Raw genomic sequence first — 23,774 nt, 5'->3', positions numbered from 1 at the left:
ACCGGAATTTAGTGTGCAACAAACAGTGTCATAGCGTTGTTTTATTATGGTAAAACATAAATAAATACATGTAAAAGTCCTTCAAAAATTGTTATCTTATGTAATTAAGGCTAATTTCCTGCTAAGTAACTCGTGTTTAGGTAATGTAGGACAATTTTTAGGTTGTCATTCCAAGCCAATTTCCCCCAAAACTTGAGTTAGCAGGATTTGGGGGAATTATTTCAAGTAAATGCATGCCAAACATGGAAATATCCCAACATTTTCACTCATATACGATAAGACATAAACCTTTAAGTCTTATCCTCAACTCATTTCTTTGCCTTTTAATCTCTCCAGCTATGAAGACGAAGGCTCGAAGGTCAAGTCAGATGAGCAGGCTGCTGCACCAAATGGGCCTTGAAATGTTTGGACAAAGATAAAAGTGTAATAAATTGAAACAAATCAAACTTTTTTTTAAAAAAGTTTTCATCTATTTGAAGTTAAATATCACCCACTTTGTTTGTTCTCAGCAATCTATCATGAGTTTGTCCCTCGGCCATGCGACTGCGAAGCTCTTGTGTAAGAACATCGGAAGACCACAGAAAGCTTTCCCTTGTTGTTAAAGGCGCGCTTGATTCGGGAAACCGATCTATTCGGCAAAGCGTGACGACCAAGTGACCTCGGTTTTCTGGAAGATGCGCAGATGTTAACCTCGCCTGAAGGCCGGCGATATGGATCAGACAAATCACACCAAGTCCAAGAACTCTTCTCTGTTGTAGAGATTTGCGACTGTTGTGGTTACGGGCTGAAACAGACCATTCTTCGGTAAAGCCTGAGTCACCAGCATGTCTAAAAATACTGAAAGCTAATAAAAAAAAAACATTGACTGGAAGGAAGGACATGTCCTCGGCAGTAAAATGTTAGGATGTCCCGATTGGATATTTTTGCAGCTGATTTTGTGGATCTGGCAATGTATTAAGGAGGGGAAAATGTTTTTTTATTCCAAATTTGAATATAGCTATCCAACATTAAAGATGTAAAAAAGGGTTATTAGATTAGAACTTTATTTCATCCTGTATTTGGGAAATTTCTTGGTTGCCGTAGCAAGAAAGACACAAGACACACAAGACATTGTAGACCTAGTTAAACTAAAAATTTTTTTTTAATTATTATTATATAAAATTATTAGCGAAAAAATGGCCCAAAAACAGTCTAATAAGGAGTTAAAGATGCATTCCAACGCGCATGGCCTCTCATTCGCTGCTCTTTGTCATCACGGCGGCTTTTAATGGCTTTGTGCTAAATGCGAGCGAGACCACCAGGGATTAAAAAAAAGCGAGAGCGGAACACGGCAGAACGACATCCAAACCGTCGGCGGACTTACAAACAGCTGCGTGGCTTAATCTCACGGCAAGCCTTCAAAATAGGTTACTTTGATTGTGGTGTATGTTGGGGGAGCGGCGAGGTTAATGTCCCGGGCCGGACCACCTTTAACGAGCCTTCCGAGAGTCCATTAAAGCGTTTACGTCTGTTGCTGTTGTTATCAACGGCGGCTAGCCCACATGCTAACCATCTAATTCCAGTATATTTTACTACAGTCTTGTCTAAAAGACAACCCAAAGTATTTTTTAAGCTTAAAATCATTGAATTTTACAATTTTCTCTGGTATAAGGCGCCCCCTGATTGACAATTTTCACCTCCATATTCATGGTTTTAATAGGGAGTAAAAATGTGTTACTTTGAAGGGAAAATCTTGAGAAAAATCATCGCACGTGATATTTCTGAGATACTATATGAATCGAAGTGTGTCCGTAGCGCTCTAGTTTTCACCAAGTCTCTGGGTGCAATAATAGCATGAGATACACATTACGCAGGGATCAAGGCTGATATTTTAGTGATTGACCGTAAGACTTTCGATCAGCCTTAACAACTATTGGGATGTGCTGACATAGTAAACACTATGAACACATCTTTCAAGGCTACTCGCGTTTGACTGGTCAGAGCACTACCGGTAAAAGGTAAAATGGCGGCGCCCTGAGCGAGCAGCGGCAGGCACAAGTGAGTGAGATTTTTCACGTTTTATCCAAGGTCCTTTTTTTAAATTTCATTCATGGACGTCAAAATCAATTTTGTTTAGCGTTTTTTTGTTTATCTTTTCTCTATTTTGAAATAAATACCATATCGGCCGCATTGTCTTGCGTTATGGCGTTTCGTCATTGTCACCTTGCAGTTTCATGCATGTCAAGTCTAATTTGTGCGCATATAAGCCGTACTCTCGATTCAGTCATCATTTTTTTGGGTAGAAATTCGGCTTATATGCGAGAAAATACTGTATATCCCAAAACGCTTCACTTATTTGACCTTTTCCCTTTTTTAAAGTATTTTTTTACATTAGATCTTCTTTTGCTATTTCCGAAGTGTTTTTAAAGCAGATTTTCTTGAGCTATTTTCAAGAAATGTGCATGTTTTTTTGACAGTAGTGTAACATCCAAAACCACTGACCTTCCTTTCAGCCGTCTTCTTACAGGTTCTTGTAGTTGCGTGCTGTTCTCACTTACAACTGGGTGGAAATATCCGCATTATGATGCTGCACATAATCTCCCTCTCACACAGATAAACACAAATACCACAGTTGTGGCCTGTCCTATTCCTTTTAGGGAACAACGATCCCGTATATAAATAGTTTATTAGTAACAGTTACATGTCAGGAGGAGCTTTCCCCTTCCGTCCTTGTGACGGTAACATATCACAAGATTTCGGGTTATACAAATAAGTAGTACACATTCTGCGAGATAAATGTCGGGCTATATATTTATATATATAAAACGTCTTTAATCCCAGAGGATTCATCCCAGTTTATAATCCAAGACGATGAGAGGGTTATACAAGAAGTCCCACCTCGCTTTTGATCCCGATTCTTTATCCAGGCCCGCAATTGGCTCGAGGGTCGGAAAAATCCATCAAAGATCCCAGAAAGATGGCAGCGTTACTTCCGCTATGGAAAATTCCATAAACAGAATGCTAGAAGGTTTAAGAATGTGCGTATCCTTATCTTGGATTTTCTTCTTGTTGTGCCAACTGCTTCGCTAATTCCATCATCTGACCCTTGTCTTCACCTGATGCCTGATGGGGGAAAAATTCAGTAGAGGTGAAACCGAGGACATTGGATTTTGGATATTATGCTGCCCATTAAAAAAAAGGAAAAATAATACTAACCTAAAATAAATAAAATATTATACAAATAAAGAAAAACATCAAATAAATGCAGATAAATATTTACCCCAAAAATAAATAAATTGGACGTATATCATTGTCTGTGGTACCCAATGATTAAAAAAAAGCCAATTATAAAAATAAAGAAAAACATAAAATAAATGCAGATAAATATTTTCCCCAAAAATAAATAAATTTGACATATATCACTGTCTTTGGTACCCAATGATTTAAAAAAAAAGCCAATTATAAAAATAAAGAAAAACATAAAATAAATGCTGACAAATATTTACCCCCAAAATAAATATATTGGACGTATATCACTGTCTGTGGTACCCAATGATTAAAAAAAACTGCGCTGGCACAATTGCTATTAAAATATGACATAATATTATTATTATGGGTGGAATGATTCATTGATCTGGTTTGATAAAATCCAATGGAAACAATTAAAATTCAAAAGATCCGTCTTTTTTTTCGATTAAAAAGAATGGTTTTCAGTCAAAACAAAAAAATTGGTCAAAATATCTTGGTATTCATTATTATTTTTGGTGAAATGTAACAATTGTGACATCATATAAAATCCATCAAAGGATTTTGAATTGAATTAAATCATGTCAGACTTTCTAACATTTGCAAATATTGTCCAATGATTCATTATGTCATGTGCAGGGTTTTTCCAGTGCTTTATAAACCTGGCGGGCCGTTTTGTTTTACTTAACATTAGTTCAGTTGCTGTCAGATCTCCCACTTCAAATGGATTGGACATTTATGGCAGTCAATAAGTCAAAAAGTGACTGACCAAGCTGTGATAGCAATAACTTTACATTCAAGTGAATATGCTGCATTTTTAAAATACCGATAAGGTTTTATTTTATGGCCGCGAGTGTGAAAGGTCAAGCCGATACTACTTTTCTTTTCGACCTGGCAACGACAAGCGCTCTTTTCACATCCTTTGGGAGGAAGTTGCCTCTTGTGAGGTGTCCAAGCATATTGTGTCGCCTTCAGGAAGCGCGCACGGAGAAAGGAAAAGACTCATAAACTCCTGGCTCTACGTACTCACCGTTGTCTATGTTGGAGTTTGGCCGCCTGTTGGTGCACGCGCACTCCAGGTGGTCCTCCAGGCGCACTTGGACCTCTCTTAATTTGGGTCGGCGCCGGACGTACACCACTTTGGCCACCTGGATAGAAACGATGGGATGAGTAAGAAGACATGTTGCTTTTGTTGACGGCCAAAAACAACACCCCGCGTCGTGTTATTTGGTACACGGTCGATTGGTCGCCGGTCTTTTGGTCGCCGATCTTTTGGTCGCCGGTCTTTTGGTCGCCCGGAATGTAAGTGATAATTACCATTTAAATTGTTGCTCAAATTCCCTAAATACAAACTGCGAATTACTATTTAGTCATACTTAATGCCCTAGTAATTATTAGGCTAAAGAAAAGCTCCAGATTTCCCGGACTTTTATTGTTTTTTGTTGGAGAACTTGTTAAGACTAACGTAGCTTCTTAAAGGGACAACGCATGTACATACAAACTCTTCTACACTCACACGTCGGCTCAGTGAAAGTACTCATGGCCATTGTTGGCTTTTATTGATGCGTAGACCGTGTTGTTTTACCTTGTTTAGTCGCCGGTCTTTTGGTCGTTGGTCTTTTGGTCGCCGGTCTTTTGGTCGCCCGTTGTCGCGGTCGGGGCGACCAAAAGACCGGCGACCAATCGACCGCACACGGTGTCATTTGGTACACGGTCGATTGGTCGCCGGTCTTTTGGTCGCCGATCTTTTGGTCGCCGGTCTTTTGGTCGCCCGGAAGGTAAGTGATAATTACCATTTAAATCGTTGCTCAAATTCCCTAAATACAAACTGCGAATTACTATGGGTCAATTTACCCTGACGGTGCGGTGGTGCTTTCGGGTTGCCTGACATCGCATATTGCCGCTGTTGCAGCAGCCCGTGCAGCGCTTGACCTCCACGCAGGGGGGCCAAACGATGAAGTTGGCGGCCGTGGCGTCCACCTGACTGCGAGGGATCTCGTAGATGGTGCTGCGGACCTTGCAGCCTGCCGGCAACGCCTCCTCCACAGCTGAAGGGGGCGACCAAGAGACATTTTTTAAGCATCCGAAACTCGTGTCTTATTCACTTGTGTGTGTGTGTCTTACTAGTACTTCGCCTGGAACGCGCAGGTGTATGCGCTCGCTCGAAGTCCGGGAAGGCATGAGAGATGACCTCGCCATCGTCTTGTTTGGTGTCTTCAATCACTTGGTTATCTGGAAATCAGACAAAACAACACATGGGGATGTCACGTGTTCTACTTCTGAAGATTCCCAGAACCTCGTGTCTACACACACACACACACACACACACAAATGGAGTGTCTTGATTCTGCTTATTTCGCAGAAGCAAGTATCCATCAGAGAGACTACGGCTTGATGAGGTTAGGGTAACTCATTTAGGGACTCGCATGAGTCTGGTATTTATTTCCTGCTGGGATGAAAACACACTTGTCATTTGTTGCATGCTTGTAACTGAAAAAACTGAAATAAATTGGTGACTTTGAGTCCAAATTCCTCTTTGTGAAATACTTGGCAGAAAATTAAGATATTTTGACATCCTAGTAGCAATAAATTGTTTGTTTACATACGTTGCTGCACTGTTTATGTTCAACTCATGTTGAATGCTTGGAGTAATAATACAAAGCGGCTCTATTAGCATTAGCAAAGTAGCTAACAAAGTGCCAGACTTCCTCCACAAAAAAGAATCCCCGCCTCCCACTCGGCTGTTCGCAAACTCAGCCCTCAACCCTGACACGCAGGAATTTTGGCATGAATTACACATGGTAATGTGGTGGCCTTCCAGCCCAGACCAAATAATGGGCGGCGTGACAACAGCATAATGAAGTGAGCCACTTGACACTCTCACACCCCCCAAACTGGGGGGCACCGTCACACTTGCTATTTGCATGTCAATGATGCCACAATTAATGGTGGCATCGCACGTGAAAAATTAAACGGAAGATTGGCCCTCAGTGCATAGAAAACGTTGATGTGGAAGTTTTTCCCAAACAACTGCACAGTGCAACTAACATGTTTAATATAAATAACTGTATTTTCCTAAGGGAGAACTAAAAATGTTATGAAAAGCTGGCAGTCTGCCTTATATATGGATCAATATTGGTTCATCATTTTATGAAATTTCCTTCAGCACAGCTCCATCTAGTAATTCTAGTTGATATATAACACTACCCACCCCCAAGTACTACTACTATGAGTACTACAGCAACAACAACAACTACAATTACTACAACAACTATTACTACAAAAACAACAACAACTATTACTACAAAAACAACAACAAATACTACAATTACTACAACAACTATTACTACAAAACAACAACAACTACAATTACTACAACAACTATTACTACAACAACAACTATTACTACAAAAACAACAACAACAACTATAATTACTACAACAACTATTACTACAAAACAACATCAACTACTACAATTACTACAACAACTATTACTACAACAACAACTATTACTACAAAAACAACAACAACTATTACTACAAAAACAACAACAACTACTACAATTACTACAACAACTATTACTACAAAACAACAACTACAATTACTACAACAACTATTACTACAACAACAACTATTACTACAAAAACAACAACAACAACTACAATTACTACAACAACTATTACTACAAAACAACAACAACAACTACAATTACTACAACAACTATTACTACAACAACAACTATTACTACAAAAACAACAACTACTACTACCACTACAACTACTACTACCACTACTACTACTACAACTACCACTACAACTACTACAACTACTACGTCTACTATTACTAATACTACAACAACAACTACTACTACTACAACTACTACTACAACAACCAATACCACTACAACTACTACTACTACAACTACTACTACTACTACAACTACTACTAATACAACTACTACTAGTACTACTACTATTACAACAACAACTACTAACACAACTACTACAACAACTACAACTACTACTACTATTATTACAACAACTACTACAACTACTACTACTACCATAACAACTACTACTACTACTACTGCTACTGCTACTACCACAACAACTACTACTATTACTAATACTACTACGATTACAACAATTACAACTACTTCTATTACTACTACTAGTACTACTACTATTACTAATACTACTACGATTACAACAACTACAACTACTTCTATTACTACTACTAGTACTACTACTATTACTAATACTACTACGATTACAACAACTACAACTACTTCTATTACTACTACTAGTACTACTACTATTACTAATACTACTACGATTACAACAACTACAACTACTACTACTACTGCTACTACTGCTACTACTACTACGACTACTACTACTACTATTACTACTACTAGTACTACTACTATTACAACAACTACTACTACAACTACTACTACTACTGCTACTACTACTACTACTACTACTATTACTACTACTACTACTACTACTACTACTACTACTACTACTACTACTACTACTACTACTACTACTACTACTACTACTACTATTACTACTACTACAGCTCCCTCCATGGGAACTATTACAGCTAATTGGTATTGTTTGCCCAGCGTGTTGGTTGTTATGACGTTGCATGAGATGAGCATGACATTGGAAGAAAAGGTCTTGGACTCGGTTCCAACTTGCTGAAATGCTACTTTTCCTTCCGAATTGTCCGCCCAGGTTTTGGCCAGGGACGCGCACGTCTGCGGGGTTCACGGAGAGTGTAAAGAGCAAGACGGGGCAAGTCGGTCTCTCGGCAACGTGGAGCTAATGAGATGAGAGGACAGCAACCTCTCATAGAGAACGTAGCCAGAACCACCACATCAACACTTGCAATTTGTTCTTTGGAGATGCTGAATGATTGGGAGGGAGTGGCAAGCGGGCCAAAGGCAACCTTGTGTCATGCACTTCAAAGTTTAACAGCGTTAAAAAAACACTGGATATCACTATTTTTCTGTTAAGTATTTAGATGTGAAATTATAACATTATCTTATTCATGCAGTCATTGTTAGACTCTGGATTTTAAATTATATTCTTCATTGGTAGCATTTAAATTTGACATGATCGGTGCTGTGATTTTTATGTGTTTGATTTTGGTCATTAAAAAACCTTAATCTCAAAAAGAACTGGCATGGAAATCACATTTGGGGTCATGGAGGCCACAATATTAATATTTAGTATACAAGTGTGGGCTCCATGACCCTCTAAAGAAGACATTTGAACTTTTTCATAGTAATAAAACGTGCCCTGAGAAGGGCAAACACTGAATACAATTTAAATCCTTTAAATCTATTTATGATCCTTTTTAGTAATGGAGAGAAAAGACGAAATCAAGAAGCATTTTTTTTTTACCTACGGTGTCAATCTCGAGCAACCGCTGGAGGTCGTCGATGCTCCGGATGTCGTTTCGGAAGAGCCTCTCCACAAGCTCCCGGGGAATTGGAGACTCCTGCCGGGAGGAGAAGTCGACAGCAGGTCGGCGTTTTTGTCACCCGATTCGTCACTTATCGCCACTTTTCACCTTCAAATATGTCAACATATTGACGAGTTACCTCAGCAGCGGCTCGTAAAAGGCAAAGGCAGCCGGCGAGGAGTTGGTAGAACGCGGGTCTCATCTCCTCGCAAGTCCCCCGAGGAGGCTCCGGGAAGGGGCGAGGGTACACTGACGAAGCCCGGGCTTCGCTCCCTGCTCTCGGCCGGAGCTCACAACCATGCCTCGGACGAAGAGTTCACTTCCAAGGCCACAAAAGAAAAGCAGGCTACAACAAACTTAGTTGTCAGAAATGTGTTAAAAAGTGATGTCATCCACAGCAACAATAGTTTTTAGAAAAAAAAATGCACCCACAAAGAATAATCAAACATCCGTGTTAGGTGACACTAAACTAGGGTGAGTGGCTGCTCTCTCCTGCCTAAATGAAGTGCAGACGTCTCGGTCCCTGGATGTGACTGCGCGCGCTCCCGTGACCATTAAAAACGGGAGCGCGCATTTGAAATCAGACTGGATGCAAGCAATAGAGTAAATTTGGGGGGAAATGTGGGGGTCATTTTTTTAACCCCATCGTGGACACTACTACTTAAAACACTTTATAGGGCAAGTGATTATTTTTTTTGTCAAAAATAAACTTTCATTCGCTGCCACTGTCCCACCTCCAATGGATTGGACATTTTGTCTATAATCCTTGTAAAGCGTGATTTATGTGTGTGTGTGTGTGTGTGTGTGTGTGTGTGTGTGTGTATGTATGTTAAGATTCTCTCGCTACGTTTGTCCAAACTGTGCAACGTAGAGAGTTGAATTTTTTTATGGTGGCCAGAAACGGCTTCTTCACCTTCTCTATATGTGTAAACTCAATCTTTTACTTGTTAAACACCCATTTTTCAAAAATAATAGCGCAACAATTGTCTTTTGGTTCTTTGCCGGGCCCCCCTGCTTGTTATTATTATTTAATGAACTCATTTAAATTCTCAGCAGATTGAATGTCCATCATCATAGCTAGTGGCCATCTTGGGTAGGGCAACAAGCGACTGGAAACTAGATCTCGAAAAGTACATATATATTCCCCAGTACTTCCCGAATCGGTAGCGCTAAACTTAAATTAATTGAAATAAAGATTTAGAAAGCCTCTGAGTAAATTGCCTGTATGGAAAAATGTCCATGCTTGTCCACTTGAATGTAAATAAATATTTCTCATCTATTAAATGCAGAAGTGAGCATCAAGTTCCCAGAGGGCTCAAAGTTTAAGAAAGAAGCTCTGGAATTTGGAAATCACCCAGCCTAGAGCTCTGGAACATGGAACACACATTTAGGCGCCCTTTGTCTCTTTCAATTTGTCACACAAACACACAAACGCACACCCACACTTAATCTGACTTGATGTTGTGGGAGAAACTGAAGAATGAGGAGTAAGTTTGCCCACAGTAAGGTGAAGTCGTGTGTGTAAGGGAGAATGTTGAAGCAAACATTTGCCCAATTAAAGCCCGTTGATCCTGTCACAAGTGAAGAAGCACCCCAACAGAAAGACACGCACGAGTGTAGTGGAGGGGAAGTGGGTCACACAACCAATTGAGACCTTGAATGGCGTCGCGCTGTCACTTCCTGCGTCCTCACACTGGACGATGCACCTCGCTTGTTTTTTTGTCGGAGTGGCGCGCCTCCCTGCTGACAAAAAGCTCAAAGTGTGACCACCACATGCAGAGAATCTTACAGAACTTACAATTAAACCACAAAAGTAATTAGACAATGGAGAGAAATGACTAATGATTGTTTTTTTTCATGATAGAAATTGATTCAAGTACACATTTTCACTTTTTTGAAGATTTGAAAGGAGTTTTTATGAATATTTTATTCATTTAAAATTTCATTTATTCAATATATAATGTATATAAAATTGAGGAATATGATTAAGACATGTTCATTTTGGGTCATGTAAGCCAGATGACTTGTAATATAAAAAAATGTAAAATATAACATGAATATTGTGGTGGTGGAGGGTTTTTAAGTTTCTTAAATTACAAAAAAAAGTTACTTGCCCTTTAAATTGTTAAAAAAAACAACTAACAAGACAATAAGTCAAGACGATAGCAAAAATAGCTTTTACTGTACACATTTTATTTTCACCTCTCTCTAATGCAGCGAATAAAACACATTTGAAAGCCAAGTTAGCCAATATTTGTGACAAAAATATTTTTTTATTCCACCATCTTACCCAAGATTGACTTCTTTAGAAATACGTCTGGTTGTCTGGAAACAGACTCAAAATAAATACAAGGCGCTGTTAAAAAAACTGTCTTGGAGGAGGTCTTCACCTCATTTTTCATATCCTTAACCTGCCTTTCCACTTCCGTACAGAAAGTGAACACCTCTTCCCCTTTCCTATTTCCTTCAATTCTATCACTCATGAGTCATGACAATAGATTAACATTACAAATGAAAGATTATCCGCCAAATCATAGTTCTGAAAGATAAAATATGGCCCAAAAAAGAAGAATTTAGCCCACAGATGTTTGGATACGTGCCGGGAACGAAAACATTGGTTCGGTTGAGAGCACTGGAACTTTTGATTCAAGGTGGCCAATTGTGTATCGTTTCACTCGGGTGACTTTAATCTCCTTGGGGGGAAATAATTGGGAGTCAGTGAGGGAGTTAATCGTGCTTCCCGCTGACTAAAGTCACCACACACACACACCAAAGTCACACTAATTGCCTTTATGCAACATTGTTACCAGTCCAAATGGCTTCCTTTTACTCACTGACAACGTTCATCTCAGTGTGTCTGTCTCTTGATCGCTGTCAGTTTCAAGGCTTTGAGCCTCGAGTCTTTTTAAAAAGGGATTCCAGGAAAGGTCGCACGGCAATTATGAGTGCGCTGGGAACCGGGAGGACGGAGAAAAATCCCCGCGTCCCCTTCCAAAGGGAGGTTTTGGCCTCATTGTGGCCACTTCGGGAGCGGAGGATGTGCAGGGCGTCATTTGGGAGGGCTGATGTGGTGCTTTTGGCTCGGAAACAATGCAACGCTGTCTGCTACGGGCGATTGGAGGGAAGTAGTGTTTGCACATGCACACACACACTCATTCTCGCCCTGGTTCAATGAGGTGACATCATGGCATCACTGGGATTGCCTTACAGATGAAGGAGGAAGTGTAGTGTTTGTTCCGGATCTGGTTTGGCTAGCTTGTCAATTGGATGACTACTTCCAAGGACATGATTTGTATTGAAAAGTGTTTACACTGACATCACATTGCTTGTCACAGGGGGTGTAGCTCAGCGGTAGAGCATTTGACTGCAGATCAAGAGGTCCCCAGTTCAACTCTGGGTGCCCCCTTCCCAGTTCTATGCAATGCTGTCTTTTGCAGGAGGGTCCTAAAATTGGGAATACTTGTTTTTACAAATTATTTTGGTCCAATTCCCTTAAAAAGTTGGGGACTGATATGGGGGTATAGCTCAGTGGTAGAGCAGTTGACTGCAGATCAAGAGGTCCCCAGTTCAACTCTGGGTGCCCCCTTCCCAGTTCTCTGCAATGCTGTCTTTTGCAGGAGAGTCCTAAAAATGGGGTTAAATGGCTTTCCCAAATATTTATGTCCAATACCCAGAAAGATCCTCTTTATTGGCAAGGGGGTATAGCTCAGTGGTAGAGCATTTGACTGCAGATCAAGAGGTCCCCAGTTCAACTCTGGGTGCCCCCTTCCCAGTTCTCTGCAATGCCATGTCTTTTGCAGGAGGGTCCTAAAATTGGGAATACTTGTTTTTACAAATTATTTTGGTCCAATTCCCTTAAAAAGTTGGGGACTGATATGGGGGTATAGCTCAGTGGTAGAGCATTTGACTGCAGATCAAGAGGTCCCCAGTTCAACTCTGGGTGCCCCCTTCCCAGTTCTCTGCAATGTCATGTCTTTTGCAGGAGGGTCCTAAAATTGTGAATACTTGTTTTTCCAAATTATTTGTGTCCAATTCCCACAAGACTTTACAGACTAATATGGGGGCATAGCTCAGCGGTAGAGCATTTGACTGCAGATCAAGAGGTCCCCAGTTCAACTCTGGGTGCCCCCTTCCCAGGTCTCTGCAATGCCATGTCTTTTGCAGGAGGGTCCTAAAATTGGGAATACTTGTTTTTCCAAAATATTTGGGTCCAATACCCACAAAGATCCTCTTTATTGACAAAGGGGTATAGCTCAGTGGTAGAGCATTTGACTGCAGATCAAGAGGTCCCCAGTTCAACTCTGGGTGCCCCCTTCCCAGTTCTCTGCAATTCCATGTCTTTTGCAGGAGGGTCCTAAAATTGGGAATATATGTTTTTCAAAATTTCCAAATTATTTGGGTCCAATTCCCATAAGACTTTACAGCCTAATATGGGGGCGTAGCTCAGCGGTAGAGCATTTGACTGCAGATCAAGAGGTCCCCAGTTCAACTCTGGGTGCCCCCTTCCCAGTTCTCTGCAATGCTGTCTTTTGCAGGAGGGTCCTAAAATTCGGGTTAAATGGATTTCCCAAATATTTATGTCCAATACCCAGAAAGATCCTCATTATTGTCAAGGGGGTATAGCTCAGTGGAAGAGCATTTGACTGCAGATCAAGAGGTCCCCAGTTAAACTCTGGGTGCCCCCTTCCCAGTTCTCTGCAATGCTGTCTTTTGCAGGAGGGTCCTAAAATTGGGAATACTTGTTTTTCCAAATTATTTGTGTCCAATTCCCACAAGAAGTTACAGACTGATATGGGGGTATAGCTCAGTGGTAGACCATTTGACTGCAGATCAAGAGGTCCCCAGTTCAACTCTGGGTGCCCCCTTCCCAGTTCTCTGCAATGCTGTCTTTTGCAGGAGGGTCCTAAAATTGGGGTTAAATGGATTTCCCAAAAAATTTATGTCCAATACCCAGAAAGATCCTCTTTATTGGCAAGGGGGTATAGCTCAGTGGTAGAGCATTTGACTGCAGATCAAGAGGTCCCCAGTTCAACTCTGGGTGCCCCCTTCCCAGTTCTATGCAATGCTGTCTTTTGCAGGAGGGTCCTAAAATTCGGGTTAAATGAATTTCCCAAATATTTATGTCCAATACCCAGAAAGATCCTCATTATTGTCAAGGGGGTATAGCTCAGTGGAAGAGCATTTGACTGCAGATCAAGAGGTCCCCAGTTAAACTCTGGGTGCCCCCTTCCCAGTTCTCTGCAATGCTGTCTTTTGCAGGAGGGTCCTAAAATTGGGAATACTTGTTTTTCCAAATTATTTGTGTCCAATTCCCACAAGAAGTTACAGACTGATATGGGGGTATAGCTCAGTGGTAGACCATTTGACTGCAGATCAAGAGGTCCCCAGTTCAACTCTGGGTGCCCCCTTCCCAGTTCTCTGCAATGCTGTCTTTTGCAGGAGGGTCCTAAAATTGGGGTTAAATGGATTTCCCAAAAAATTTATGTCCAATACCCAGAAAGATCCTCTTTATTGGCAAGGGGGTATAGCTCAGTGGTAGAGCATTTGACTGCAGATCAAGAGGTCCCCAGTTCAACTCTGGGTGCCCCCTTCCCAGTTCTATGCAATGCTGTCTTTTGCAGGAGGGTCCTAAAATTGGGAATACTTGTTTTTACAAATTATTTTGGTCCAATTCCCTTAAAAAGTTGGGGACTGATATGGGGGTATAGCTCAGTGGTAGAGCAGTTGACTGCAGATCAAGAGGTCCCCAGTTCAACTCTGGGTGCCCCCTTCCCAGTTCTCTGCAATGCTGTCTTTTGCAGGAGAGTCCTAAAAATGGGGTTAAATGGCTTTCCCAAATATTTATGTCCAATACCCAGAAAGATCCTCTTTATTGGCAAGGGGGTATAGCTCAGTGGTAGAGCATTTGACTGCAGATCAAGAGGTCCCCAGTTCAACTCTGGGTGCCCCCTTCCCAGTTCTCTGCAATGCCATGTCTTTTGCAGGAGGGTCCTAAAATTGGGAATACTTGTTTTTACAAATTATTTTGGTCCAATTCCCTTAAAAAGTTGGGGACTGATATGGGGGTATAGCTCAGTGGTAGAGCATTTGACTGCAGATCAAGAGGTCCCCAGTTCAACTCTGGGTGCCCCCTTCCCAGTTCTCTGCAATGTCATGTCTTTTGCAGGAGGGTCCTAAAATTGTGAATACTTGTTTTTCCAAATTATTTGTGTCCAATTCCCACAAGACTTTACAGACTAATATGGGGGCATAGCTCAGCGGTAGAGCATTTGACTGCAGATCAAGAGGTCCCCAGTTCAACTCTGGGTGCCCCCTTCCCAGGTCTCTGCAATGCCATGTCTTTTGCAGGAGGGTCCTAAAATTGGGAATACTTGTTTTTCCAAAATATTTGGGTCCAATACCCACAAAGATCCTCTTTATTGACAAAGGGGTATAGCTCAGTGGTAGAGCATTTGACTGCAGATCAAGAGGTCCCCAGTTCAACTCTGGGTGCCCCCTTCCCAGTTCTCTGCAATTCCATGTCTTTTGCAGGAGGGTCCTAAAATTGGGAATATATGTTTTTCAAAATTTCCAAATTATTTGGGTCCAATTCCCATAAGACTTTACAGCCTAATATGGGGGCGTAGCTCAGCGGTAGAGCATTTGACTGCAGATCAAGAGGTCCCCAGTTCAACTCTGGGTGCCCCCTTCCCAGTTCTCTGCAATGCTGTCTTTTGCAGGAGGGTCCTAAAATTCGGGTTAAATGGATTTCCCAAATATTTATGTCCAATACCCAGAAAGATCCTCATTATTGTCAAGGGGGTATAGCTCAGTGGAAGAGCATTTGACTGCAGATCAAGAGGTCCCCAGTTAAACTCTGGGTGCCCCCTTCCCAGTTCTCTGCAATGCTGTCTTTTGCAGGAGGGTCCTAAAATTGGGAATACTTGTTTTTCCAAATTATTTGTGTCCAATTCCCACAAGAAGTTACAGACTGATATGGGGGTATAGCTCAGTGGTAGACCATTTGACTGCAGATCAAGAGGTCCCCAGTTCAACTCTGGGTGCCCCCTTCCCAGTTCTCTGCAATGCTGTCTTTTGCAGGAGGGTCCTAAAATTGGGGTTAAATGGATTTCCCAAAAAATTTATGTCCAATACCCAGAAAGATCCTCTTTATTGGCAAGGGGGTATAGCTCAGTGGTAGAGCATTTGACTGCAGATCAAGAGGTCCCCAGTTCAACTCTGGGTGCCCCCTTCCCAGTTCTATGCAATGCTGTCTTTTGCAGGAGGGTCCTAAAATTCGGGTTAAATGAATTTCCCAAATATTTATGTCCAATACCCAGAAAGATCCTCATTATTGTCAAGGGGGTATAGCTCAGTGGAAGAGCATTTGACTGCAGATCAAGAGGTCCCCAGTTAAACTCTGGGTGCCCCCTTCCCAGTTCTCTGCAATGCTGTCTTTTGCAGGAGGGTCCTAAAATTGGGAATACTTGTTTTTCCAAATTATTTGTGTCCAATTCCCACAAGAAGTTACAGACTGATATGGGGGTATAGCTCAGTGGTAGACCATTTGACTGCAGATCAAGAGGTCCCCAGTTCAACTCTGGGTGCCCCCTTCCCAGTTCTCTGCAATGCTGTCTTTTGCAGGAGGGTCCTAAAATTGGGGTTAAATGGATTTCCCAAAAAATTTATGTCCAATACCCAGAAAGATCCTCTTTATTGGCAAGGGGGTATAGCTCAGTGGTAGAGCATTTGACTGCAGATCAAGAGGTCCCCAGTTCAACTCTGGGTGCCCCCTTCCCAGTTCTATGCAATGCTGTCTTTTGCAGGAGGGTCCTAAAATTGGGAATACTTGTTTTTACAAATTATTTTGGTCCAATTCCCTTAAAAAGTTGGGGACTGATATGGGGGTATAGCTCAGTGGTAGAGCAGTTGACTGCAGATCAAGAGGTCCCCAGTTCAACTCTGGGTGCCCCCTTCCCAGTTCTCTGCAATGCTGTCTTTTGCAGGAGAGTCCTAAAAATGGGGTTAAATGGCTTTCCCAAATATTTATGTCCAATACCCAGAAAGATCCTCTTTATTGGCAAGGGGGTATAGCTCAGTGGTAGAGCATTTGACTGCAGATCAAGAGGTCCCCAGTTCAACTCTGGGTGCCCCCTTCCCAGTTCTCTGCAATGCCATGTCTTTTGCAGGAGGGTCCTAAAATTGGGAATACTTGTTTTTACAAATTATTTTGGTCCAATTCCCTTAAAAAGTTGGGGACTGATATGGGGGTATAGCTCAGTGGTAGAGCATTTGACTGCAGATCAAGAGGTCCCCAGTTCAACTCTGGGTGCCCCCTTCCCAGTTCTCTGCAATGTCATGTCTTTTGCAGGAGGGTCCTAAAATTGTGAATACTTGTTTTTCCAAATTATTTGTGTCCAATTCCCACAAGACTTTACAGACTAATATGGGGGCATAGCTCAGCGGTAGAGCATTTGACTGCAGATCAAGAGGTCCCCAGTTCAACTCTGGGTGCCCCCTTCCCAGGTCTCTGCAATGCCATGTCTTTTGCAGGAGGGTCCTAAAATTGGGAATACTTGTTTTTCCAAAATATTTGGGTCCAATACCCACAAAGATCCTCTTTATTGACAAAGGGGTATAGCTCAGTGGTAGAGCATTTGACTGCAGATCAAGAGGTCCCCAGTTCAACTCTGGGTGCCCCCTTCCCAGTTCTCTGCAATTCCATGTCTTTTGCAGGAGGGTCCTAAAATTGGGAATATATGTTTTTCAAAATTTCCAAATTATTTGGGTCCAATTCCCATAAGACTTTACAGCCTAATATGGGGGCGTAGCTCAGCGGTAGAGCATTTGACTGCAGATCAAGAGGTCCCCAGTTCAACTCTGGGTGCCCCCTTCCCAGTTCTCTGCAATGCTGTCTTTTGCAGGAGGGTCCTAAAATTCGGGTTAAATGGATTTCCCAAATATTTATGTCCAATACCCAGAAAGATCCTCATTATTGTCAAGGGGGTATAGCTCAGTGGAAGAGCATTTGACTGCAGATCAAGAGGTCCCCAGTTAAACTCTGGGTGCCCCCTTCCCAGTTCTCTGCAATGCTGTCTTTTGCAGGAGGGTCCTAAAATTGGGAATACTTGTTTTTCCAAATTATTTGTGTCCAATTCCCACAAGAAGTTACAGACTGATATGGGGGTATAGCTCAGTGGTAGACCATTTGACTGCAGATCAAGAGGTCCCCAGTTCAACTCTGGGTGCCCCCTTCCCAGTTCTCTGCAATGCTGTCTTTTGCAGGAGGGTCCTAAAATTGGGGTTAAATGGATTTCCCAAAAAATTTATGTCCAATACCCAGAAAGATCCTCTTTATTGGCAAGGGGGTATAGCTCAGTGGTAGAGCATTTGACTGCAGATCAAGAGGTCCCCAGTTCAACTCTGGGTGCCCCCTTCCCAGTTCTATGCAATGCTGTCTTTTGCAGGAGGGTCCTAAAATTCGGGTTAAATGAATTTCCCAAATATTTATGTCCAATACCCAGAAAGATCCTCATTATTGTCAAGGGGGTATAGCTCAGTGGAAGAGCATTTGACTGCAGATCAAGAGGTCCCCAGTTAAACTCTGGGTGCCCCCTTCCCAGTTCTCTGCAATGCTGTCTTTTGCAGGAGGGTCCTAAAATTGGGAATACTTGTTTTTCCAAATTATTTGTGTCCAATTCCCACAAGAAGTTACAGACTGATATGGGGGTATAGCTCAGTGGTAGACCATTTGACTGCAGATCAAGAGGTCCCCAGTTCAACTCTGGGTGCCCCCTTCCCAGTTCTCTGCAATGCTGTCTTTTGCAGGAGGGTCCTAAAATTGGGGTTAAATGGATTTCCCAAAAAATTTATGTCCAATACCCAGAAAGATCCTCTTTATTGGCAAGGGGGTATAGCTCAGTGGTAGAGCATTTGACTGCAGATCAAGAGGTCCCCAGTTCAACTCTGGGTGCCCCCTTCCCAGTTCTATGCAATGCTGTCTTTTGCAGGAGGGTCCTAAAATTGGGAATACTTGTTTTTACAAATTATTTTGGTCCAATTCCCTTAAAAAGTTGGGGACTGATATGGGGGTATAGCTCAGTGGTAGAGCAGTTGACTGCAGATCAAGAGGTCCCCAGTTCAACTCTGGGTGCCCCCTTCCCAGTTCTCTGCAATGCTGTCTTTTGCAGGAGAGTCCTAAAAATGGGGTTAAATGGCTTTCCCAAATATTTATGTCCAATACCCAGAAAGATCCTCTTTATTGGCAAGGGGGTATAGCTCAGTGGTAGAGCATTTGACTGCAGATCAAGAGGTCCCCAGTTCAACTCTGGGTGCCCCCTTCCCAGTTCTCTGCAATGCCATGTCTTTTGCAGGAGGGTCCTAAAATTGGGAATACTTGTTTTTACAAATTATTTTGGTCCAATTCCCTTAAAAAGTTGGGGACTGATATGGGGGTATAGCTCAGTGGTAGAGCATTTGACTGCAGATCAAGAGGTCCCCAGTTCAACTCTGGGTGCCCCCTTCCCAGTTCTCTGCAATGTCATGTCTTTTGCAGGAGGGTCCTAAAATTGTGAATACTTGTTTTTCCAAATTATTTGTGTCCAATTCCCACAAGACTTTACAGACTAATATGGGGGCATAGCTCAGCGGTAGAGCATTTGACTGCAGATCAAGAGGTCCCCAGTTCAACTCTGGGTGCCCCCTTCCCAGGTCTCTGCAATGCCATGTCTTTTGCAGGAGGGTCCTAAAATTGGGAATACTTGTTTTTCCAAAATATTTGGGTCCAATACCCACAAAGATCCTCTTTATTGACAAAGGGGTATAGCTCAGTGGTAGAGCATTTGACTGCAGATCAAGAGGTCCCCAGTTCAACTCTGGGTGCCCCCTTCCCAGTTCTCTGCAATTCCATGTCTTTTGCAGGAGGGTCCTAAAATTGGGAATATATGTTTTTCAAAATTTCCAAATTATTTGGGTCCAATTCCCATAAGACTTTACAGCCTAATATGGGGGCGTAGCTCAGCGGTAGAGCATTTGACTGCAGATCAAGAGGTCCCCAGTTCAACTCTGGGTGCCCCCTTCCCAGTTCTCTGCAATGCTGTCTTTTGCAGGAGGGTCCTAAAATTCGGGTTAAATGGATTTCCCAAATATTTATGTCCAATACCCAGAAAGATCCTCATTATTGTCAAGGGGGTATAGCTCAGTGGAAGAGCATTTGACTGCAGATCAAGAGGTCCCCAGTTAAACTCTGGGTGCCCCCTTCCCAGTTCTCTGCAATGCTGTCTTTTGCAGGAGGGTCCTAAAATTGGGAATACTTGTTTTTCCAAATTATTTGTGTCCAATTCCCACAAGAAGTTACAGACTGATATGGGGGTATAGCTCAGTGGTAGACCATTTGACTGCAGATCAAGAGGTCCCCAGTTCAACTCTGGGTGCCCCCTTCCCAGTTCTCTGCAATGCTGTCGTTTGCAGGAGGGTCCTAAAATTGGGGTTAAATGGATTTCCCAAAAAATTTATGTCCAATACCCAGAAAGATCCTCTTTATTGGCAAGGGGGTATAGCTCAGTGGTAGAGCATTTGACTGCAGATCAAGAGGTCCCCAGTTCAACTCTGGGTGCCCCCTTCCCAGTTCTATGCAATGCTGTCTTTTGCAGGAGGGTCCTAAAATTCGGGTTAAATGAATTTCCCAAATATTTATGTCCAATACCCAGAAAGATCCTCATTATTGTCAAGGGGGTATAGCTCAGTGGAAGAGCATTTGACTGCAGATCAAGAGGTCCCCAGTTAAACTCTGGGTGCCCCCTTCCCAGTTCTCTGCAATGCTGTCTTTTGCAGGAGGGTCCTAAAATTGGGAATACTTGTTTTTCCAAATTATTTGTGTCCAATTCCCACAAGAAGTTACAGACTGATATGGGGGTATAGCTCAGTGGTAGACCATTTGACTGCAGATCAAGAGGTCCCCAGTTCAACTCTGGGTGCCCCCTTCCCAGTTCTCTGCAATGCTGTCTTTTGCAGGAGGGTCCTAAAATTGGGGTTAAATGGATTTCCCAAAAAATTTATGTCCAATACCCAGAAAGATCCTCTTTATTGGCAAGGGGGTATAGCTCAGTGGTAGAGCATTTGACTGCAGATCAAGAGGTCCCCAGTTCAACTCTGGGTGCCCCCTTCCCAGTTCTATGCAATGCTGTCTTTTGCAGGAGGGTCCTAAAATTGGGAATACTTGTTTTTACAAATTATTTTGGTCCAATTCCCTTAAAAAGTTGGGGACTGATATGGGGGTATAGCTCAGTGGTAGAGCAGTTGACTGCAGATCAAGAGGTCCCCAGTTCAACTCTGGGTGCCCCCTTCCCAGTTCTCTGCAATGCTGTCTTTTGCAGGAGAGTCCTAAAAATGGGGTTAAATGGCTTTCCCAAATATTTATGTCCAATACCCAGAAAGATCCTCTTTATTGGCAAGGGGGTATAGCTCAGTGGTAGAGCATTTGACTGCAGATCAAGAGGTCCCCAGTTCAACTCTGGGTGCCCCCTTCCCAGTTCTCTGCAATGCCATGTCTTTTGCAGGAGGGTCCTAAAATTGGGAATACTTGTTTTTACAAATTATTTTGGTCCAATTCCCTTAAAAAGTTGGGGACTGATATGGGGGTATAGCTCAGTGGTAGAGCATTTGACTGCAGATCAAGAGGTCCCCAGTTCAACTCTGGGTGCCCCCTTCCCAGTTCTCTGCAATGTCATGTCTTTTGCAGGAGGGTCCTAAAATTGTGAATACTTGTTTTTCCAAATTATTTGTGTCCAATTCCCACAAGACTTTACAGACTAATATGGGGGCATAGCTCAGCGGTAGAGCATTTGACTGCAGATCAAGAGGTCCCCAGTTCAACTCTGGGTGCCCCCTTCCCAGGTCTCTGCAATGCCATGTCTTTTGCAGGAGGGTCCTAAAATTGGGAATACTTGTTTTTCCAAAATATTTGGGTCCAATACCCACAAAGATCCTCTTTATTGACAAAGGGGTATAGCTCAGTGGTAGAGCATTTGACTGCAGATCAAGAGGTCCCCAGTTCAACTCTGGGTGCCCCCTTCCCAGTTCTCTGCAATTCCATGTCTTTTGCAGGAGGGTCCTAAAATTGGGAATATATGTTTTTCAAAATTTCCAAATTATTTGGGTCCAATTCCCATAAGACTTTACAGCCTAATATGGGGGCGTAGCTCAGCGGTAGAGCATTTGACTGCAGATCAAGAGGTCCCCAGTTCAACTCTGGGTGCCCCCTTCCCAGTTCTCTGCAATGCTGTCTTTTGCAGGAGGGTCCTAAAATTCGGGTTAAATGGATTTCCCAAATATTTATGTCCAATACCCAGAAAGATCCTCATTATTGTCAAGGGGGTATAGCTCAGTGGAAGAGCATTTGACTGCAGATCAAGAGGTCCCCAGTTAAACTCTGGGTGCCCCCTTCCCAGTTCTCTGCAATGCTGTCTTTTGCAGGAGGGTCCTAAAATTGGGAATACTTGTTTTTCCAAATTATTTGTGTCCAATTCCCACAAGAAGTTACAGACTGATATGGGGGTATAGCTCAGTGGTAGACCATTTGACTGCAGATCAAGAGGTCCCCAGTTCAACTCTGGGTGCCCCCTTCCCAGTTCTCTGCAATGCTGTCTTTTGCAGGAGGGTCCTAAAATTGGGGTTAAATGGATTTCCCAAAAAATTTATGTCCAATACCCAGAAAGATCCTCTTTATTGGCAAGGGGGTATAGCTCAGTGGTAGAGCATTTGACTGCAGATCAAGAGGTCCCCAGTTCAACTCTGGGTGCCCCCTTCCCAGTTCTATGCAATGCTGTCTTTTGCAGGAGGGTCCTAAAATTCGGGTTAAATGAATTTCCCAAATATTTATGTCCAATACCCAGAAAGATCCTCATTATTGTCAAGGGGGTATAGCTCAGTGGAAGAGCATTTGACTGCAGATCAAGAGGTCCCCAGTTAAACTCTGGGTGCCCCCTTCCCAGTTCTCTGCAATGCTGTCTTTTGCAGGAGGGTCCTAAAATTGGGAATACTTGTTTTTCCAAATTATTTGTGTCCAATTCCCACAAGAAGTTACAGACTGATATGGGGGTATAGCTCAGTGGTAGACCATTTGACTGCAGATCAAGAGGTCCCCAGTTCAACTCTGGGTGCCCCCTTCCCAGTTCTCTGCAATGCTGTCTTTTGCAGGAGGGTCCTAAAATTGGGGTTAAATGGATTTCCCAAAAAATTTATGTCCAATACCCAGAAAGATCCTCTTTATTGGCAAGGGGGTATAGCTCAGTGGTAGAGCATTTGACTGCAGATCAAGAGGTCCCCAGTTCAACTCTGGGTGCCCCCTTCCCAGTTCTATGCAATGCTGTCTTTTGCAGGAGGGTCCTAAAATTGGGAATACTTGTTTTTACAAATTATTTTGGTCCAATTCCCTTAAAAAGTTGGGGACTGATATGGGGGTATAGCTCAGTGGTAGAGCAGTTGACTGCAGATCAAGAGGTCCCCAGTTCAACTCTGGGTGCCCCCTTCCCAGTTCTCTGCAATGCTGTCTTTTGCAGGAGAGTCCTAAAAATGGGGTTAAATGGCTTTCCCAAATATTTATGTCCAATACCCAGAAAGATCCTCTTTATTGGCAAGGGGGTATAGCTCAGTGGTAGAGCATTTGACTGCAGATCAAGAGGTCCCCAGTTCAACTCTGGGTGCCCCCTTCCCAGTTCTCTGCAATGCCATGTCTTTTGCAGGAGGGTCCTAAAATTGGGAATACTTGTTTTTACAAATTATTTTGGTCCAATTCCCTTAAAAAGTTGGGGACTGATATGGGGGTATAGCTCAGTGGTAGAGCATTTGACTGCAGATCAAGAGGTCCCCAGTTCAACTCTGGGTGCCCCCTTCCCAGTTCTCTGCAATGTCATGTCTTTTGCAGGAGGGTCCTAAAATTGTGAATACTTGTTTTTCCAAATTATTTGTGTCCAATTCCCACAAGACTTTACAGACTAATATGGGGGCATAGCTCAGCGGTAGAGCATTTGACTGCAGATCAAGAGGTCCCCAGTTCAACTCTGGGTGCCCCCTTCCCAGGTCTCTGCAATGCCATG

General features: G+C 42.6%; 2 protein-coding genes and 65 non-coding genes across 69 annotated transcripts in view; 65 read left to right on the top strand and 2 right to left on the bottom strand.

Annotated features, from left to right (window-relative positions):
• Window positions 1–296: 296 nt before the first annotated feature.
• LOC144078107 (platelet-derived growth factor subunit A-like) lies at window positions 297–9,508 on the bottom strand. Of its 2 annotated transcripts, XR_013301177.1 has the most exons (9): window positions 8,840–9,508; window positions 8,640–8,736; window positions 5,350–5,457; window positions 5,080–5,273; window positions 4,256–4,373; window positions 2,878–3,102; window positions 2,482–2,539; window positions 495–667; window positions 297–395 (listed from the first exon to the last, which is right to left on the bottom strand). XR_013301177.1 is itself a non-coding variant. In XM_077606310.1 (6 exons), exons 1-6 carry the CDS (start codon window positions 8,900–8,902, stop codon window positions 3,092–3,094), a joined length of 591 nt encoding a protein of 196 aa, XP_077462436.1. In that variant the 5' UTR covers window positions 8,903–9,508; the 3' UTR covers window positions 2,627–3,091. The 2 variants fall into 2 exon arrangements, 1 of the variants encoding a protein (XP_077462436.1); XM_077606310.1 differs by lacking the exons at window positions 297–395; window positions 495–667; window positions 2,482–2,539 and having other exon boundaries at window positions 2,627–3,102.
• pla2g6 (phospholipase A2, group VI (cytosolic, calcium-independent)) overlaps window positions 9,506–23,774 on the bottom strand; it is a 31,366-nt gene continuing 17,097 nt past the window's right edge. The window contains exon 21 of one of the 2 annotated variants that reach the window (XR_013301173.1): window positions 9,506–10,443. The gene's annotated coding sequence lies outside the window, so the exon portion shown is untranslated. The remainder of the gene's footprint in view (window positions 10,444–23,774) is intronic. The other variant, XR_013301172.1, reaches the window with a different exon arrangement.
• On the top strand, window positions 12,035–12,106 carry trnac-gca (transfer RNA cysteine (anticodon GCA)). The gene has a single exon. It is a non-coding gene; the product is annotated as a tRNA-Cys (tRNA).
• Window positions 12,215–12,286, top strand: trnac-gca (transfer RNA cysteine (anticodon GCA)). The gene has a single exon. It is a non-coding gene; the product is annotated as a tRNA-Cys (tRNA).
• Window positions 12,396–12,467, top strand: trnac-gca (transfer RNA cysteine (anticodon GCA)). Its single transcript has one exon. It is a non-coding gene; the product is annotated as a tRNA-Cys (tRNA).
• On the top strand, window positions 12,578–12,649 carry trnac-gca (transfer RNA cysteine (anticodon GCA)). The gene has a single exon. It is a non-coding gene; the product is annotated as a tRNA-Cys (tRNA).
• On the top strand, window positions 12,760–12,831 carry trnac-gca (transfer RNA cysteine (anticodon GCA)). Its single transcript has one exon. It is a non-coding gene; the product is annotated as a tRNA-Cys (tRNA).
• Window positions 12,943–13,014, top strand: trnac-gca (transfer RNA cysteine (anticodon GCA)). The gene has a single exon. It is a non-coding gene; the product is annotated as a tRNA-Cys (tRNA).
• On the top strand, window positions 13,133–13,204 carry trnac-gca (transfer RNA cysteine (anticodon GCA)). Its single transcript has one exon. It is a non-coding gene; the product is annotated as a tRNA-Cys (tRNA).
• Window positions 13,314–13,385, top strand: trnac-gca (transfer RNA cysteine (anticodon GCA)). The gene has a single exon. It is a non-coding gene; the product is annotated as a tRNA-Cys (tRNA).
• trnac-gca (transfer RNA cysteine (anticodon GCA)) lies at window positions 13,494–13,565 on the top strand. The gene has a single exon. It is a non-coding gene; the product is annotated as a tRNA-Cys (tRNA).
• trnac-gca (transfer RNA cysteine (anticodon GCA)) lies at window positions 13,676–13,747 on the top strand. Its single transcript has one exon. It is a non-coding gene; the product is annotated as a tRNA-Cys (tRNA).
• trnac-gca (transfer RNA cysteine (anticodon GCA)) lies at window positions 13,857–13,928 on the top strand. The gene has a single exon. It is a non-coding gene; the product is annotated as a tRNA-Cys (tRNA).
• trnac-gca (transfer RNA cysteine (anticodon GCA)) lies at window positions 14,037–14,108 on the top strand. Its single transcript has one exon. It is a non-coding gene; the product is annotated as a tRNA-Cys (tRNA).
• Window positions 14,219–14,290, top strand: trnac-gca (transfer RNA cysteine (anticodon GCA)). Its single transcript has one exon. It is a non-coding gene; the product is annotated as a tRNA-Cys (tRNA).
• Window positions 14,399–14,470, top strand: trnac-gca (transfer RNA cysteine (anticodon GCA)). The gene has a single exon. It is a non-coding gene; the product is annotated as a tRNA-Cys (tRNA).
• trnac-gca (transfer RNA cysteine (anticodon GCA)) lies at window positions 14,580–14,651 on the top strand. Its single transcript has one exon. It is a non-coding gene; the product is annotated as a tRNA-Cys (tRNA).
• Window positions 14,762–14,833, top strand: trnac-gca (transfer RNA cysteine (anticodon GCA)). The gene has a single exon. It is a non-coding gene; the product is annotated as a tRNA-Cys (tRNA).
• Window positions 14,944–15,015, top strand: trnac-gca (transfer RNA cysteine (anticodon GCA)). The gene has a single exon. It is a non-coding gene; the product is annotated as a tRNA-Cys (tRNA).
• Window positions 15,127–15,198, top strand: trnac-gca (transfer RNA cysteine (anticodon GCA)). Its single transcript has one exon. It is a non-coding gene; the product is annotated as a tRNA-Cys (tRNA).
• trnac-gca (transfer RNA cysteine (anticodon GCA)) lies at window positions 15,317–15,388 on the top strand. The gene has a single exon. It is a non-coding gene; the product is annotated as a tRNA-Cys (tRNA).
• On the top strand, window positions 15,498–15,569 carry trnac-gca (transfer RNA cysteine (anticodon GCA)). Its single transcript has one exon. It is a non-coding gene; the product is annotated as a tRNA-Cys (tRNA).
• Window positions 15,678–15,749, top strand: trnac-gca (transfer RNA cysteine (anticodon GCA)). The gene has a single exon. It is a non-coding gene; the product is annotated as a tRNA-Cys (tRNA).
• On the top strand, window positions 15,860–15,931 carry trnac-gca (transfer RNA cysteine (anticodon GCA)). Its single transcript has one exon. It is a non-coding gene; the product is annotated as a tRNA-Cys (tRNA).
• On the top strand, window positions 16,041–16,112 carry trnac-gca (transfer RNA cysteine (anticodon GCA)). Its single transcript has one exon. It is a non-coding gene; the product is annotated as a tRNA-Cys (tRNA).
• trnac-gca (transfer RNA cysteine (anticodon GCA)) lies at window positions 16,221–16,292 on the top strand. The gene has a single exon. It is a non-coding gene; the product is annotated as a tRNA-Cys (tRNA).
• On the top strand, window positions 16,403–16,474 carry trnac-gca (transfer RNA cysteine (anticodon GCA)). Its single transcript has one exon. It is a non-coding gene; the product is annotated as a tRNA-Cys (tRNA).
• Window positions 16,583–16,654, top strand: trnac-gca (transfer RNA cysteine (anticodon GCA)). The gene has a single exon. It is a non-coding gene; the product is annotated as a tRNA-Cys (tRNA).
• trnac-gca (transfer RNA cysteine (anticodon GCA)) lies at window positions 16,764–16,835 on the top strand. Its single transcript has one exon. It is a non-coding gene; the product is annotated as a tRNA-Cys (tRNA).
• trnac-gca (transfer RNA cysteine (anticodon GCA)) lies at window positions 16,946–17,017 on the top strand. Its single transcript has one exon. It is a non-coding gene; the product is annotated as a tRNA-Cys (tRNA).
• Window positions 17,128–17,199, top strand: trnac-gca (transfer RNA cysteine (anticodon GCA)). The gene has a single exon. It is a non-coding gene; the product is annotated as a tRNA-Cys (tRNA).
• trnac-gca (transfer RNA cysteine (anticodon GCA)) lies at window positions 17,311–17,382 on the top strand. Its single transcript has one exon. It is a non-coding gene; the product is annotated as a tRNA-Cys (tRNA).
• Window positions 17,501–17,572, top strand: trnac-gca (transfer RNA cysteine (anticodon GCA)). The gene has a single exon. It is a non-coding gene; the product is annotated as a tRNA-Cys (tRNA).
• trnac-gca (transfer RNA cysteine (anticodon GCA)) lies at window positions 17,682–17,753 on the top strand. The gene has a single exon. It is a non-coding gene; the product is annotated as a tRNA-Cys (tRNA).
• Window positions 17,862–17,933, top strand: trnac-gca (transfer RNA cysteine (anticodon GCA)). The gene has a single exon. It is a non-coding gene; the product is annotated as a tRNA-Cys (tRNA).
• On the top strand, window positions 18,044–18,115 carry trnac-gca (transfer RNA cysteine (anticodon GCA)). Its single transcript has one exon. It is a non-coding gene; the product is annotated as a tRNA-Cys (tRNA).
• Window positions 18,225–18,296, top strand: trnac-gca (transfer RNA cysteine (anticodon GCA)). Its single transcript has one exon. It is a non-coding gene; the product is annotated as a tRNA-Cys (tRNA).
• Window positions 18,405–18,476, top strand: trnac-gca (transfer RNA cysteine (anticodon GCA)). Its single transcript has one exon. It is a non-coding gene; the product is annotated as a tRNA-Cys (tRNA).
• Window positions 18,587–18,658, top strand: trnac-gca (transfer RNA cysteine (anticodon GCA)). The gene has a single exon. It is a non-coding gene; the product is annotated as a tRNA-Cys (tRNA).
• On the top strand, window positions 18,767–18,838 carry trnac-gca (transfer RNA cysteine (anticodon GCA)). Its single transcript has one exon. It is a non-coding gene; the product is annotated as a tRNA-Cys (tRNA).
• On the top strand, window positions 18,948–19,019 carry trnac-gca (transfer RNA cysteine (anticodon GCA)). The gene has a single exon. It is a non-coding gene; the product is annotated as a tRNA-Cys (tRNA).
• On the top strand, window positions 19,130–19,201 carry trnac-gca (transfer RNA cysteine (anticodon GCA)). The gene has a single exon. It is a non-coding gene; the product is annotated as a tRNA-Cys (tRNA).
• Window positions 19,312–19,383, top strand: trnac-gca (transfer RNA cysteine (anticodon GCA)). The gene has a single exon. It is a non-coding gene; the product is annotated as a tRNA-Cys (tRNA).
• Window positions 19,495–19,566, top strand: trnac-gca (transfer RNA cysteine (anticodon GCA)). The gene has a single exon. It is a non-coding gene; the product is annotated as a tRNA-Cys (tRNA).
• Window positions 19,685–19,756, top strand: trnac-gca (transfer RNA cysteine (anticodon GCA)). Its single transcript has one exon. It is a non-coding gene; the product is annotated as a tRNA-Cys (tRNA).
• Window positions 19,866–19,937, top strand: trnac-gca (transfer RNA cysteine (anticodon GCA)). The gene has a single exon. It is a non-coding gene; the product is annotated as a tRNA-Cys (tRNA).
• Window positions 20,046–20,117, top strand: trnac-gca (transfer RNA cysteine (anticodon GCA)). The gene has a single exon. It is a non-coding gene; the product is annotated as a tRNA-Cys (tRNA).
• Window positions 20,228–20,299, top strand: trnac-gca (transfer RNA cysteine (anticodon GCA)). Its single transcript has one exon. It is a non-coding gene; the product is annotated as a tRNA-Cys (tRNA).
• Window positions 20,409–20,480, top strand: trnac-gca (transfer RNA cysteine (anticodon GCA)). Its single transcript has one exon. It is a non-coding gene; the product is annotated as a tRNA-Cys (tRNA).
• On the top strand, window positions 20,589–20,660 carry trnac-gca (transfer RNA cysteine (anticodon GCA)). The gene has a single exon. It is a non-coding gene; the product is annotated as a tRNA-Cys (tRNA).
• Window positions 20,771–20,842, top strand: trnac-gca (transfer RNA cysteine (anticodon GCA)). Its single transcript has one exon. It is a non-coding gene; the product is annotated as a tRNA-Cys (tRNA).
• On the top strand, window positions 20,951–21,022 carry trnac-gca (transfer RNA cysteine (anticodon GCA)). The gene has a single exon. It is a non-coding gene; the product is annotated as a tRNA-Cys (tRNA).
• trnac-gca (transfer RNA cysteine (anticodon GCA)) lies at window positions 21,132–21,203 on the top strand. The gene has a single exon. It is a non-coding gene; the product is annotated as a tRNA-Cys (tRNA).
• Window positions 21,314–21,385, top strand: trnac-gca (transfer RNA cysteine (anticodon GCA)). Its single transcript has one exon. It is a non-coding gene; the product is annotated as a tRNA-Cys (tRNA).
• On the top strand, window positions 21,496–21,567 carry trnac-gca (transfer RNA cysteine (anticodon GCA)). Its single transcript has one exon. It is a non-coding gene; the product is annotated as a tRNA-Cys (tRNA).
• Window positions 21,679–21,750, top strand: trnac-gca (transfer RNA cysteine (anticodon GCA)). The gene has a single exon. It is a non-coding gene; the product is annotated as a tRNA-Cys (tRNA).
• On the top strand, window positions 21,869–21,940 carry trnac-gca (transfer RNA cysteine (anticodon GCA)). The gene has a single exon. It is a non-coding gene; the product is annotated as a tRNA-Cys (tRNA).
• On the top strand, window positions 22,050–22,121 carry trnac-gca (transfer RNA cysteine (anticodon GCA)). Its single transcript has one exon. It is a non-coding gene; the product is annotated as a tRNA-Cys (tRNA).
• trnac-gca (transfer RNA cysteine (anticodon GCA)) lies at window positions 22,230–22,301 on the top strand. Its single transcript has one exon. It is a non-coding gene; the product is annotated as a tRNA-Cys (tRNA).
• Window positions 22,412–22,483, top strand: trnac-gca (transfer RNA cysteine (anticodon GCA)). The gene has a single exon. It is a non-coding gene; the product is annotated as a tRNA-Cys (tRNA).
• On the top strand, window positions 22,593–22,664 carry trnac-gca (transfer RNA cysteine (anticodon GCA)). The gene has a single exon. It is a non-coding gene; the product is annotated as a tRNA-Cys (tRNA).
• On the top strand, window positions 22,773–22,844 carry trnac-gca (transfer RNA cysteine (anticodon GCA)). The gene has a single exon. It is a non-coding gene; the product is annotated as a tRNA-Cys (tRNA).
• Window positions 22,955–23,026, top strand: trnac-gca (transfer RNA cysteine (anticodon GCA)). The gene has a single exon. It is a non-coding gene; the product is annotated as a tRNA-Cys (tRNA).
• On the top strand, window positions 23,135–23,206 carry trnac-gca (transfer RNA cysteine (anticodon GCA)). The gene has a single exon. It is a non-coding gene; the product is annotated as a tRNA-Cys (tRNA).
• On the top strand, window positions 23,316–23,387 carry trnac-gca (transfer RNA cysteine (anticodon GCA)). The gene has a single exon. It is a non-coding gene; the product is annotated as a tRNA-Cys (tRNA).
• trnac-gca (transfer RNA cysteine (anticodon GCA)) lies at window positions 23,498–23,569 on the top strand. The gene has a single exon. It is a non-coding gene; the product is annotated as a tRNA-Cys (tRNA).
• On the top strand, window positions 23,680–23,751 carry trnac-gca (transfer RNA cysteine (anticodon GCA)). The gene has a single exon. It is a non-coding gene; the product is annotated as a tRNA-Cys (tRNA).

The sequence above is a fragment of the Stigmatopora argus genome, chromosome 7 (assembly GCF_051989625.1).
Source record: "Stigmatopora argus isolate UIUO_Sarg chromosome 7, RoL_Sarg_1.0, whole genome shotgun sequence".
Lineage (NCBI taxonomy): Eukaryota > Metazoa > Chordata > Actinopteri > Syngnathiformes > Syngnathidae > Stigmatopora > Stigmatopora argus.
This window is presented reverse-complemented; position numbering and strand designations above follow the sequence as displayed.